The 12,348-nt window shown below is 58.3% G+C and overlaps 1 protein-coding gene across 1 annotated transcript in view; it reads right to left on the bottom strand.

Moving 5' to 3' along the window:
* The window catches only part of LOC144278174 (receptor-type tyrosine-protein phosphatase V-like), a 52,123-nt gene that overhangs the window by 12,914 nt on the left and 26,861 nt on the right, over nt 1-12,348 (bottom strand). Inside the window, exons 16-27 of the mRNA XM_077839379.1 lie at nt 10,970-11,242; nt 9,049-9,321; nt 8,314-8,592; nt 7,938-8,072; nt 7,620-7,830; nt 7,081-7,148; nt 6,431-6,557; nt 6,049-6,096; nt 5,263-5,356; nt 4,411-4,501; nt 1,444-1,520; nt 446-580 (exon numbers count right to left, since the gene is read on the bottom strand). Of these exons, the coding sequence (XP_077695505.1) occupies nt 446-580; nt 1,444-1,520; nt 4,411-4,501; nt 5,263-5,356; nt 6,049-6,096; nt 6,431-6,557; nt 7,081-7,148; nt 7,620-7,830; nt 7,938-8,072; nt 8,314-8,592; nt 9,049-9,321; nt 10,970-11,242 (1,811 nt within the window). The remainder of the gene's footprint in view (nt 1-445; nt 581-1,443; nt 1,521-4,410; nt 4,502-5,262; nt 5,357-6,048; nt 6,097-6,430; nt 6,558-7,080; nt 7,149-7,619; nt 7,831-7,937; nt 8,073-8,313; nt 8,593-9,048; nt 9,322-10,969; nt 11,243-12,348) is intronic.

Genomic DNA, 12,348 nt, shown 5'->3' on the forward strand with positions numbered 1-12,348 from the left:
GAGCAGAATCTGGGCATGGAGACAAATGCAGCATGGGCTAGTGGTTTGGCGTCTGCTCCCCACTGCGTGTCTTTGGGCAGCTCACATCCCCCCTCTGTGCCTCAGTTTCCTCTTTGGTAGGACGGGGCTAGGGCCAGCGTCCTCCATGCCGAGGGGCCGTGTGGGTTCATTAGTGCCCATGCACAGTGCTCGTCTCACAGCTAAGTTATTGTCTGCACCTAGATATTAGACTAACGGGCGCTCTGGAAATACCCAGTGGAGACAGACGTCGCCTGGCCGGGTGACCACACATCCAGCAGTACCACTGCCCCTTCCCCCTGCCCTACAGGCCTCCCGTTATTACGTTGCTGGGCCCAGCATGGCTGCACGAATGGAGCAGCATTAGCCTCTGGCTGTGGGTCAGGCCCCTCCTCGCCCAGCAGCGCGCGCCCAGCACCAGCCCTACCCGTCCGTTCTCCATGCCCACTGTCAGCATGATGATGTTGCAGATGCTCTGCTCCCAGACCAGCCTCCAGAAATCCTCAATGGTTTTCTTCAGCGGCCCCTGGGTGACAACGAACTCCTGTGGGGAGGTGTAGCCCTGGGGCAGAGACCAGAGAGTCAGTCAGCCTGGGCCAGAAGCTGTGAGACCCTGGATTTGGGGATAAGTAGATGACCTACTGGGTCCCTCCAGGAGAGGGCCAGGTGCCCGTTGACCTCAGCATTGCTGCCAGGATGGGCACACTCCCTGGGCAGCAGGTGGCAGCTGGGGGCTATTATCGGATGCCCTGGAAGAGTGTGTTTCCCTCTCTCTGGCATGAGAGAGATTGGACGCCCCTCAAACCCCTACAGTGCGAGCCTGCGGGGAGAAGCATCTGCCCCAGACTCCTGCCGGCCGCTGCTGGAGAGCAGAGACGACTAGATGGACCCTGGTTCTGATCCAGGCTGGCCATTCCTGTTTACTGCCTTTGACACACTTATGCAACACGCGTACATGTGCACACACGCTCCCCGGCATGCTGGGTGCCCCCTGTCCGTTACCTGGGGAAGCCCCCTGGACGGAGGCTGGGGGACCAGGTCCAACATCAGTCAAGTGCAGCTGTACAGATTCGGAGGAGAAAGAGGAGACAGACAGATCAGGCAGTGAATCCAGAGAGGCTGAGAGTGAGAGTGCCCTCAATCGGCAGAGCAGCAGCTGTGACCACTCCCCCATGCACACAAGCGGGGGCACACACACAAACACACACTTCACAGACCCCAGGCCACAGCCAGCCTGGCTGCGCCAGTCCCCCGTCTCCAACACCTTCCACCTGTCCCAGCTCCAATGCCATCTGCCAGCCAGCCCCAGTTGTTAATGGGACTGAGCCCCTCCTGGGACCGAGCCCCCTGCATGTGCCAGCTATGCCCCCCTCGTGTGCGGGGATTCCTCGGGGGCTGTGGTGGGGGAGGCGAGCAGGCACTCACGGGGATGTAGTTAGCGTTGATGTAGTCGGAGTGGGGCTCCTGCCCCAGCTGGCTCAGCCTGACTCTTGAGTGGTCGTCTGCAAGAAACCAAAGCAGCGATCACGCCGTGCGCTGCACCTCGCCGAGCCAGACCCCAGTCCTCCGGGGAACCCGGCTCAGGGGCAGCATGCTCTGCTTCCTTCTCAAGCCCCCCCCCTTCTCCAGCTGGGCACAAGGAGGTCAGAAGGAGACCAGGGCCCTTCGGCCTACACCCCTTGCCCCACCCAGGAAGGTCAGCCAGGCCTGTGGGTTGGGTTAGGCCCTTCCCACCCAGGTCCCTTGGCCTGTCCTTCAAAGCTCGACTGTATTTTGGAGAACGCAGGTCACACTAGCAAGTGGGAGGGCTGGCCCAGGCTAGGGTCCTGGGGCCGGCCCCACCTCTTTCCTGTCCAGGCAGCACCCTCAGACGCCCGCTCCGTGCCTAGTGTGAGATGGTCAGTGCTGCTGAGACGCTGGGGAGGGGCCATCACACCTTTCAAGAGGCAAATCATGCCCGGGAAGGAGGAGGAGGAGGAGTACCTCCATGGGGCTGTTCTGGTTCCTGGGCCTGAAAGGGGACGCCCCAGGGGTTGCTGCGTCTCACCGACTCACAGGGAAGGTGGGCTCATGCATAATGTTCAGCTGTAGCAGCGACGGAGCCAGCGTGGGGCGGTGACTCTGCAGTGCCCAGCGAGCTCGGGAAGAGCTCCTGGCCCGACCCAGCCTCTCCCAGCTCTGTGCACCTGTACCCAAGAACCCCTCAACGCCCACTAGCAAGGGGGCTATTGGACTGTCCTGATTCTCCTGTGGACCTTCTGGTCATGTGAAGATTTAAATGAAAGCCAGGGTGACACTGGTCATTGTTACTGCTGTGAAATGTATGCCCAGATACTCGGGAAGGACTTATGTACGTCTACTGCACATATGTTCTTAGAGTCAGTATCACAGCAGAGGTGGAGAACCAGGTGTCCTGTCAGACATGGGATGTTTAGTCTCCTGCCCCTCTGTTGAAATGTAAATGAAGTATTGTCTCATTCACAATGGGTGCCCCATCACCTGTCTAAGCTGAATGCAGATGAAGGATTGCCCGAATGTCAGAAAGCAACTAACAGGTAGAGAAACACAGCAGGGAAAGAGAACTTTATCTGGAGATACACTTCAAAGGTTCGCTGGACTCTTTTTGGGGAACAAAGAAGACACCCCATCATCCTGCCCCTAGGACATAAACGGGCAGCACGTTTACATTCATGAAAACGGGATCACAACCAGCCTGGACTGAAGACACTTGTAGAAGGCTTTGGGTGAGACACACTTCATCAGACAGGAGGTGAGTCTGTTAATTAAGTTTAGTCGCTAGAAAGGGTGTGATGATTTTGTTTTATATGTCACCTTTTGTTTCCTTTATCGTTACTCACTATCCCTTGAATCTTGAGTCTTTGAGATACACTGCTAGTGAAATCAAGGATACGTGTATTACCAGTGCTGGGATACTGAGCAAGGTGCTGATCCTGCCTTGAATCGGACAAGCTGGTGTGTGCACTGTTCCCTTGGGGACAGCAGGCCTGGTGATGCTGTGAGTGTTCAGTGGATAAAGGCTGAGCAGTACAGGGGAACGTTTCAAAGGGGCCCGGAGACTGGGGTGCACCTGTTGTTAACCTGCAAGGCGGAGTCAGGGCTGGCAGAGCCCAGAGGAGAGGGCTTGGGTGGTGCCAGGGAGCTTACACCCGGTTAGGCCCAAACAAGACTCCCTCATACTGGAAGCAGGCGGTAACAAGGGGACTCACAGTCCTGGGCACCCCGAGAAATGTCACAACACCCCTCTCTCCTCCTCTCCCCTGGCACACCGGGGTGTGTGTGTCAGAGCTAATGACATGCACACAAGGTGAGATGGGAGCTGGCCCTGGCCTGGGGGGTCTTCTCAGCCTCCCATGGGGCAGTATGCCCCAAAGGGCGGGATTCTGCCCTGAGCTCCCCCCGCCCCCTCCAGGAATAGTACAGGGACAACACAAGTGGTGGGAGGCTGGAGGGGTCAGGGAGCAGCCCCCTGTTGCTCGCAGCGCCCCCTGCTGGCAGATGCACAGACCACAGAGTTGTCCTTATGCTGTGGCCAAAACTTGGGGGTCATTGGAAGGAGGAGGGGAATAAGGAGGGGGGCCATTCAAGTTTAAAGGATCAGTGAGATCTGAGGTGGGATGGGAGACCCAGCCCTGCTCAGGCTCACCAGGCCACCTCAGGAATAACTGTGGGCAGGCTGTCAGTGATCAGTGATTGTGGGTGCCCCACCAGAGAGGCCGTAACCGGGCCTGATTCTGAGAGGCTGAGCACCCACAGTGCCAGCAAACCAAAGGGATCTGCAGGGGCTCAACACTTCTGAAAACCAGGGCCTGGGTGTCTCAAACTGGCATGCAAAATTATAATCCCTATCTTTTATATAGCGCCTTTTCACCCGCACCACCTCGCCATCCTTATCCCCAATTTACAGATGGGGAAACTGAGGCACAGGAGATGACGTGACCCTGCTCTATCCAATAGGCCATGCTGCCTCCCACATTGGCCACTCTGGAAATCAGAGTAACAGCCGTGTTAGTCTGTATTCGCAAAAAGAAAAGGAGGACTTGTGGCATCTTAGAGACTAACCAATTTATTTGAGCATGAGCTTTCGTGAGCTACAGCTCCGATGCATCCGATGAAGTGAGCTCACAAAAGCTTATGCTCAGATAAATTGGTTAGTCTCTAAGGTGCCACAAGTCCTCCTTTTCTTTTCACTCTGGAAATGTCTCCTGAAGCTTTCTGTGCCTTGGTGTCCCTGGGTGTGGCAAGGAGATGATAACCCCCCTGCCGCTGGGGTGGGGGCTTGGTTAGTGTCCCCCCAAGATCCTGGGATGGAAGGTGCCAGGGAAGGGCAGAAGGGCAGGGAGGGAGACATAAGGGCTGAGCCCCTGAACTTACAGGGCAGCACGTGGGGGTATCTGTTCTTGGACATGTTGGCTGGAAGTTCCGCTTCCACCTTAGGCTGCTCCTTCCCTACCTCCTTCAGCTCCTGCAGGGCACAAGGATAAACCCAGTGACGCCTCTCTGGGACAGATGGGCTGGGGTGGAGAGGGCCAGCTAGGAGGCCGCCCAGCAAGAGCCTCCGCAGCCCCAGCTTGCCACACGCAACCAATGGGCCTCCATGGCATTTGGAGAGGCAGAGCTTGTTTGGTCTCCTGGGGCCACATTTGGCTTTCACAGCAACATGGATCACGAACAGCCTGATGGAGACTCCCCAGGGTACAGCCCGGGAGCGGCAGGGGAGAGCTCGGCCACTCAGGAGGGTTCAGCATCAAATCCCCCAGCTCCTCGGACTCCCGAGGGCAGCCGTGGTCAGACCTTCCCGCAAAAGCGCCCCAGCACCTGTGACTTTGTGCGCCAGGCTCGGGGGCAACGGAGGTGGCACCGGTAACAGCGTCAGTGTAGACACGGCCGCACAAGCTGGTGACCCGAGTGTACACCCCCGGTCCCCAGCAGGCTTGTTCTCCGGTTGCCAGACCGGGCCACCAGGACCTCACGACTATTGTTACCTGTGCTAGCGAGCCTGGAGCTGGGGCGGGCATGCCACGCCACGTTGCCAGCAGACGTCCACGGGCAGTGTAGACGTAGCTGCTTTTTCTGCTACGTCCCCTCCCCACCCCCTTCGATGGGCAACTGTACCCAGCGAATGCAGAACCGCTCGGTTATTTCCCCAACCCCCATGTGACGCTGACGGCATATCTCCACTGTCGCCGCCCCCAGGAGCACGCTCTCCTTGCACCCGATGCTCACCTCAAAGTCCTGGAAGAAGCCGTGGTTGGCATTTGCCGTCTTCGCCTCGTAATACTGCTTGAAGCTCTGGATGGGGATCGGCCGGTGAACATTTCTGCAGGAGATATAATTGTGCCCTTGGCGATGGGAAACAGGCAGTGCAGGGGTTTACTACCATACTGCCCCAGAGAGTCCTATGGCCTGGGTTATGCAGGAGGTCAGCCCAGATGATCTGGCCTTGGAATCTATGAACCCCAAACCTAATGACCTGTGACACCTCGGTCTCCTGTGCCGTCTTGCACTGGGACATCCACAGAGCGATGGCACTCGGCCTGTCCCACCTCCTGTGGCAGGGGTTCCTCCCAGCCCCTTTGGCTGCAGGCCTGTAAGGACGTTTGCACTCTCAGCTAACGGGGTTTCTCCTCTTTTCGCCCGAACACTAGCATAGCGGCCCCAGCCCATGGAGGGGCCTGGCCTTCGCTCTGTGTCGGTGCACTGGTTACTTAGCACTGGATGCATTTCAGGGTGATGAAGGCTGTGACCGACCTTTGGAACGTGGGAATCTGCCCAGAGGCGGCTGGGGCTTGACATCACAGCTGCCAGTGACTTAGATAAGGAAAGGTTAGCAGGTGAGCGGCGTGGCAACTGCTGGCCCTTTAAAAAGAAACCCGATGGACCAGATTGGCAGGAGCAGCCTACAGCCATGCTCCCTTTGTGGCTCGTCGTGGAGAGCTGGCATGTGGGTAGGCAAGGAGACAGCCTGAGTCCCCGACACCCGCCCGTCCCTGCCAGGAGCAGCACGCTCACCTCAAGCTGTACGTGGCCATTTCTTGCGATAAGTTACTCTTCTTGGTTCTAAAAGGAAAGCACAGGGGATGTCACCCGTCCTGGCAGCACCGTGGCTGGGGCCAAGCGCCCTGTTTAGCAGCGGGGAGGGTCTGCGAGAGGGCACGCCTCCCTCCCGCTCACACAGATGACGCGGGGAACTTTTCAGTGTGGATTCCCCATCACGCCCAACAGCTCACACTGGCTATGCTGGACCTGGCCCACCCTTTTCGATACACATCTGCTGTCGGGCAGCTCCTTGTTCAGTGAAAGCCAATCGCATTGTCTTTGCTCTCAGCAGCTTTTCCTACCACTTCCCAGGCCCATCCTGGATCTCATCCCTCGGGAGACAGGCCTCCTTTACCTTTTCGTTCGGACCCGCTTCCAGTAGACCCAGCCGAAAATCGCTGCAAACGTCAGGAGAAAGCCGGCGACAATTCCAGCCACGACTGGCACTGTAATAGGACTGGGGTCTGAGCCAGCTCCAGCCGCTGAAGACAAAGACCGTGGGGATTCTTTGGATTTGTACTGTGCGTTCCAAAAGATTCCGCCGTGCTCCGCAAACTGACCCAGACACGCCCCCTGCGAGTCACCCACCCCTGCTTCACAGCCAGGATCACCGGACATTGGGATAACAGGGGAAGGAGGACCAAGCGGTTAGGGCACTAACGGGAGACTTGGCAGACCTGGGTTCAAGTCCTCGCCCTGCCACTGACTTCCTGTGCAGCCTGGGGCAAATCCCTTAGCTGCTCTGTGCCTCAGTTTCCCATGTGTATAATGGGGTTGATTGCTCTGCCCTGCCTTGCCTTACAAGGTCAATACAGTAAAGGCTGTGAAGCGCTTTGAGATCCACGGATGACAAGCGAGTGCTAGGTATTATTATTAAATGTAATCTACACTTTCTGAGATTTTCTGCCCTGCCATTAGTGGCAATTAAGGAACTCTCCTAGCAGAGACAACTAGAGGGGATAGCTAGTAACACTACTGCTGAAGCAGCATGAGGAATCGCCTTACCCGAAAACGCCGTGAAGGACACAGAAGGATCCACCAGGTTGTATTTGGTGAAAGCAGCAATGCTGAACCTATGGCAAAGCCAAGAGCAGAGGTTAGTCCCAGACGCTCAGAGGAAACAGGATTGGCCTGACCCTGGCACTGGATTTCCAGCCCCATACAGAAAGAACGTGGTGCTGGGGAAATGGAAACCAGCAATGAGATGGTGCCTGTCTGGGCCAGCCGGGGAGATGGGTGCCAGGAAGGCAACATGGGAGCTGGTTTGTGATATTTTCCTATTGGGAAAGTCTGATTTTCCTACAGGGAATTTTGAAATGTGGGAGGGTGGGGAAGGTTTCCAGACATTCGTACATTTCCCAGTCTTTTCCTCGGACCACCACCCAGGGCAGCCACCTTGGTCCCACTGAGGCCCCCTGGCGTAGGTGTTTGGGGTGTGAGGGAGCTGCAGCCCTGTTCTCACCACATAGCCGTGCTCCCTTTCCCCTTCCAGCCCTCCTTGTCTGCCAGCATCTGCCAGAGCAGGGGTCCCCTCCTGTGCTCACCTGTACTGAGTGTTTGCCTTCAGCTTCCCATTGCAGATCTCCCGGGACTGGCCACACTCGTCCGTTCCCACTAGCACTGACAAGGTTTGAGGAGTGCTCCTCTTGTCCGCATGGAAGGGATTGGGGAACAGCACAGCCACGTAGGAGTCCTCCTGTCCGTAATAGTGATCATACCAGGTGCTGGACACGATTTCCTGGGTGGGCCTCGACACTGGAGTTGAAGACACAAGCGTATCAGCAGCAGCCCCCACGCCTCGGCGGGCAACTGTGCACCCCGGGTCTCAGCGGAGCCGGCGCGGGCGAGAGGCGGGCACTCACGCGACTCGTTGCTGGTGACGATGACAGCATAGTACTCGATCCGGCCGTTCTCCTCGCTGAACGTGTCCGGGGAGATGAGCACTCTGGAGCCAGGCTCAACCCGCGGGACGTCTGCTCGTACTGGCGGAGGCAGGACTGAAACGGAAACGCGGCCGGCCCGGGGCGGTTAGGGCTGGAGCTTGGCTCGGTCCTGAGCAAGTTGCACCCCACAGCCCCAGTGCAGCAGTTTCGCTACAAACCAGTCCCAAGCCCCAGCCTCCTCTCCGCATTCAGGGGCTCTGATCTCTGGACTAGGGCCCGCTAGCTAACCAGTAAACCCGACCTGGCAGCTCTTCCTGGGGGCCGTGGGGAGAGAACAGGCCAGGCGGAGACCTACCCTCTGCTGACGTGTTGCACACCAGAGTCACGGCCCGGCTCCTCAGCCCATTCCTGCCCACTGTGCTCAGGCTGATTCGGTATGAAGAGTCTGGCTCCAAACCCCACAGGCTGGCCTCGCTCCCGGGAGCGATCACTCGAGCCTCAGCCTGGGGGGGGCCCCCGGACAGCCTCTCTGCTGCCAGCTCACAGGCCTCCACGTCTCCAGCGGGGAAGGTCCAGTTCAGGGAAAAGCCCTTTGAGTCAGGCTGGCACCGCAGATCTTCCACTGGGTCAGGCGCTGAGAAAGGAGACGCGCTGAGCGAGGCAGACCCCACACGGAGTCCCCGAACCAGGCCGTGTGCCCCACAGCAGTTCCATGCCTGCATGGTGCAAAGGCACAAAGCTGGATACCTGGGCCTTGGGACCCCCGGCTTGGTGGCCTAGGGCTGGAGTGGGTTGGCCAGGGCCTTTGCAAGAGGGATGGTGAGGTTGGACCGGGACAGGGGACCACACGGGAGGCCAGGGGCCGGCGTGGCTGTGCCCAGGACCTGCAGGGGAGGGACATGTCACAGGAGGACCAGGCTAAGGAAGACTCTCTGTGGAATCCGGTTTATTTCACAGGATGCCAGGCCACTATCTGGCTCCGTGGGGGCATCTCCCTCCAGTCACTAGCTCACCCCCCTCCCTGCCCTACACACACCCGCTGCGCGTTCCAGCCCTTGCAGCCTCCCGCCCAGCGCAGGCCCACACCCACCTACTGGCACCACTAAGATGCCCGAGCTGCTCCAGTAAGGCCCAGCCACGCAGCTCAGGGAAACTGAGTAATTTCTTCCTGGGACCAGCCCCTGGAAGAAGTGCTGGACTTGCCCCCTGGCCAGGGTGTGCCTCCATGGTAGTGTGTTGTTCCCGGGATCTCGCAGCCACAGCTGGCAGTAATCCTGCTGGCTGGAGACGTGCCCCCAGGACACGGCCAGCACTCTGCGGCTCTCCCCAATCACCGCAGAGAGATTCGCTGGAACCAGAGGGGCTACATTATAAAAACAATCCAAGGGAGAGAGAGTCATTTCCTGAGTCTGCCACATCGACCCCTACCCCATCCCGGAGACAATCCCTGTATTCTCACGTCCCACGTCACAGTCTCAGATTGCCTGCGGGGACATTTCTGGACTCGTCTCTTTCATTAGTTTCCTAACTATTTCAGATTTTCCCTATGAGATTATTTTCCTACCAGGAAGCGTCACCCTTTAAACGCTCATCTCGGCTGAAACACCCAGCTCCCCTCACCATCCTGAGCCGGAACAAAGGCGACATGGATAAGCAATTAGCCCCAGCTACATTTGCAAGCAGCATGACCTCCCAAGATGTGAACGTCCACGAGCCAAGAAAGCTGAAGTGCTTTGAGAAGGTGATGCTCCTCCGTCAGCCTTTGGAAGAAGTAATGGGCTTAGTACAAGAAATCAGGGGCTTAATCTGCAGCCAGGGAGATTGAGGTTAGACATTAGGGAAAACTGTCTCACTCTAAGGGGAGTTAAGCTCTGGAACAAGCTCCCAAGGGAGGCTGTGGAATCCCCATCACTGGAGGTTTTTAAGACCAGGCTGGACAAACCTACCAGGGATGATCTAGGTTTACCTGGCCCGGACTCAGTGCAGGGGGCTGGACTTGATGCCTTTTTCTGTGGTTCTGTGGCTGGAAGCCAAAGGATAAAAGGTCCATCTATCCAGCCGCTGGGAGGTATAATTCCCATGCAGGTAGACGTACACGCTCTAGCTCTGCTCAGGCTAGTGTGCTAATAGCAGTGTGGCTGTGATATAATCCCCCCGCCCCCCGGGTACGTACTCAGGCAGCTAGCCAAAGCCACCAACTGGGCCACCATGGCCATGCTGCTATTTTTGGCATGCTGGCTCCTGCCGAGCTCGTGCATGTCCGCTTAGGGGCTTTTGAAGGTGCTCAAATCTAGGCTCGGGCACCTAACATTCAGCTACTCTGCTGAATAGACGGGCCCTGGCTGCAGGAAAAAGCTCTGGGAATGCCCTGAAAGCTGAACCCGCTGTCCGCTAACGCCGACGCCATGTTTCGTTTTGACGTGACAAAGATTTGATGCCCCTGATTGGAAAGATTGGAACAAAGATACAGTTTGAGCCCCGGGAGCTCCCATCCCTGCTGGAGTCTCGCTAAGTTCTTGGCCTCGACGACACCTTGCAGGCGTGTGCTCGGGGTCTCTGGCGGAAACGGCCAGTGCCTGGCTGGGGAGGAGCAATGGCTTTGGGGCGGCGCTGTTATGATTAAAAGCACTCGCTGCAGATGGTGCAAGGCCCTGAGAGCAAAGGACGCCGGGAACCCAGAATGCCTGGCCAAAGAGAGCAATCCCAGACTGCAGGCTCCCCTCTGGCTGCTCCCTAGCCAGGACTTTGGGGTCCTCAGGAGCCACCGGCTCCCCCTCAGCTTCCTAAATCAGAGCCCAAACCCACCACCTCCAGGGAGCCTGCAGCCCACAAGCTGTCACCCAGCAGCACTAGCTACTTTCCTTCCAGCCCACTGCTCTGGCCGCTGTCCGGCAGTATCCCAGGCCACCCCAGTGCCCGCACTGCGAGCGCCAAGCGTGTACAGCCCCCCCCAGCTCGGCAGGGTTCTATCTCACGCGCCGGGCAAAGGCGCTGGGGCTCCCACCACTCACTCGTCCAGTCGCTGATGTTCCCGGCGGACGTCCGGTAGGGCCCAGCCGCGGAGGCCACCTCCAGCAAATACTTGTGTCCCGGAGCCAGGCCTGAGAAGGTGAACTTGTGGGCGCCCTTCCCAAGAGAGGCATTTGCTGCCACCGTGCCCGCTCGCGCGTGGTACAGGGTCAGCGTATAGCCGTCTCGCTCCCCGGCGGCTGCTCCCCAGGATGCGCTCAGCCTGTCAGGGCGCCCCTGGTTTGTCAGGTACACATTAGAGGGTGCCAAAGGGCCTGGGGAAACACCAGGAGAGACAATGAAAGCCACAAGCACGAGCAGGGGTTCGTCAGCCACCCATGCCTGGCTCTGTCATCATTCGCTAACTGCACATGGCTTTAACTGCCTTCTTCACTCATGGGTGGAGGTGACATGTTCCCAGCTCAGGCATAGGGCAGAGGATTCCCATTTCCTTTCCCCGACCAGCCCAAGTGCAATTGATTCTGAGATCAGGTCCATGCAGTGATCCCTGCAGAGACATGATGCGGCCACGTCCCACGGGGGACATGCACAGGCAGCCCTGACCCTTCCCAGATGTGTTCGTACCAACGGGGAAGAGTTTACAGCTGCTCACAGCTGTCTCAGTACAGCGATAGATTGTGCCCTTCAGCACCAGCCTGTGTCGGGGACAGGGGATGCTGCGCCAAGATCCCCAGGAAAAGATTGTGCCCCACTGGCAACCCCCCCACCCCTTTTGCAGCAGAGAGTACTCTGCTGCAGCCCTTCTCAGGATGCAACATGCTCCCCCCCACTGCTGGGGAGGCAGCCCCAGTCCATCCCTGCCCACGCGCTCCCAGATAGCGGTAATGGGTGCCCACAACCCTGGAGCTCAGCCCAAGAGGGTTTAACACAGCTGTACTGGGGAGCGTGCCGTGGGGTTCACTCCCCCTTACCACTCTGTGCTGTTAGATCTGGCCAGGTGTAGCCCAGGGCATCTGAGCTTCTGTGTCAAACTGAGGCCAAACTGGCAGCAAAATCCCCGGGGAGCCTCCTGCACCAAGAAATCAGCTACACGCACCAAGAAATCCCCGGGGAGCCTCCTGCACCAAGAAATCAGCCAGTGCCACCTCGCACCAGCCCAAAGAGCCGCACGCACCGGATCCAGGGGCCTGCTACTGTGACTTAGCCTTCAAATCACACCTCAGCATCACCAGGGCTCTGTCATGGCAGGCAACAGCGCAGTCCCTAAAGCAGAGCGGGGAGCGGAAACAGGCCGGGGGAGGGCACACCTGGGTGCGCTCTGGGTGCCCGAGATGGCGCCTCCTGGCAGAGGGGACACAGGACGCAGCAGGCTGACAGGGATGAGGGGAGCTGACTGTGTGTGTCTGTCGCCAGGTATAGT

The sequence above is a fragment of the Eretmochelys imbricata genome, chromosome 21, assembly GCF_965152235.1.
Source record: "Eretmochelys imbricata isolate rEreImb1 chromosome 21, rEreImb1.hap1, whole genome shotgun sequence".
NCBI lineage: Eukaryota > Metazoa > Chordata > Testudines > Cheloniidae > Eretmochelys > Eretmochelys imbricata.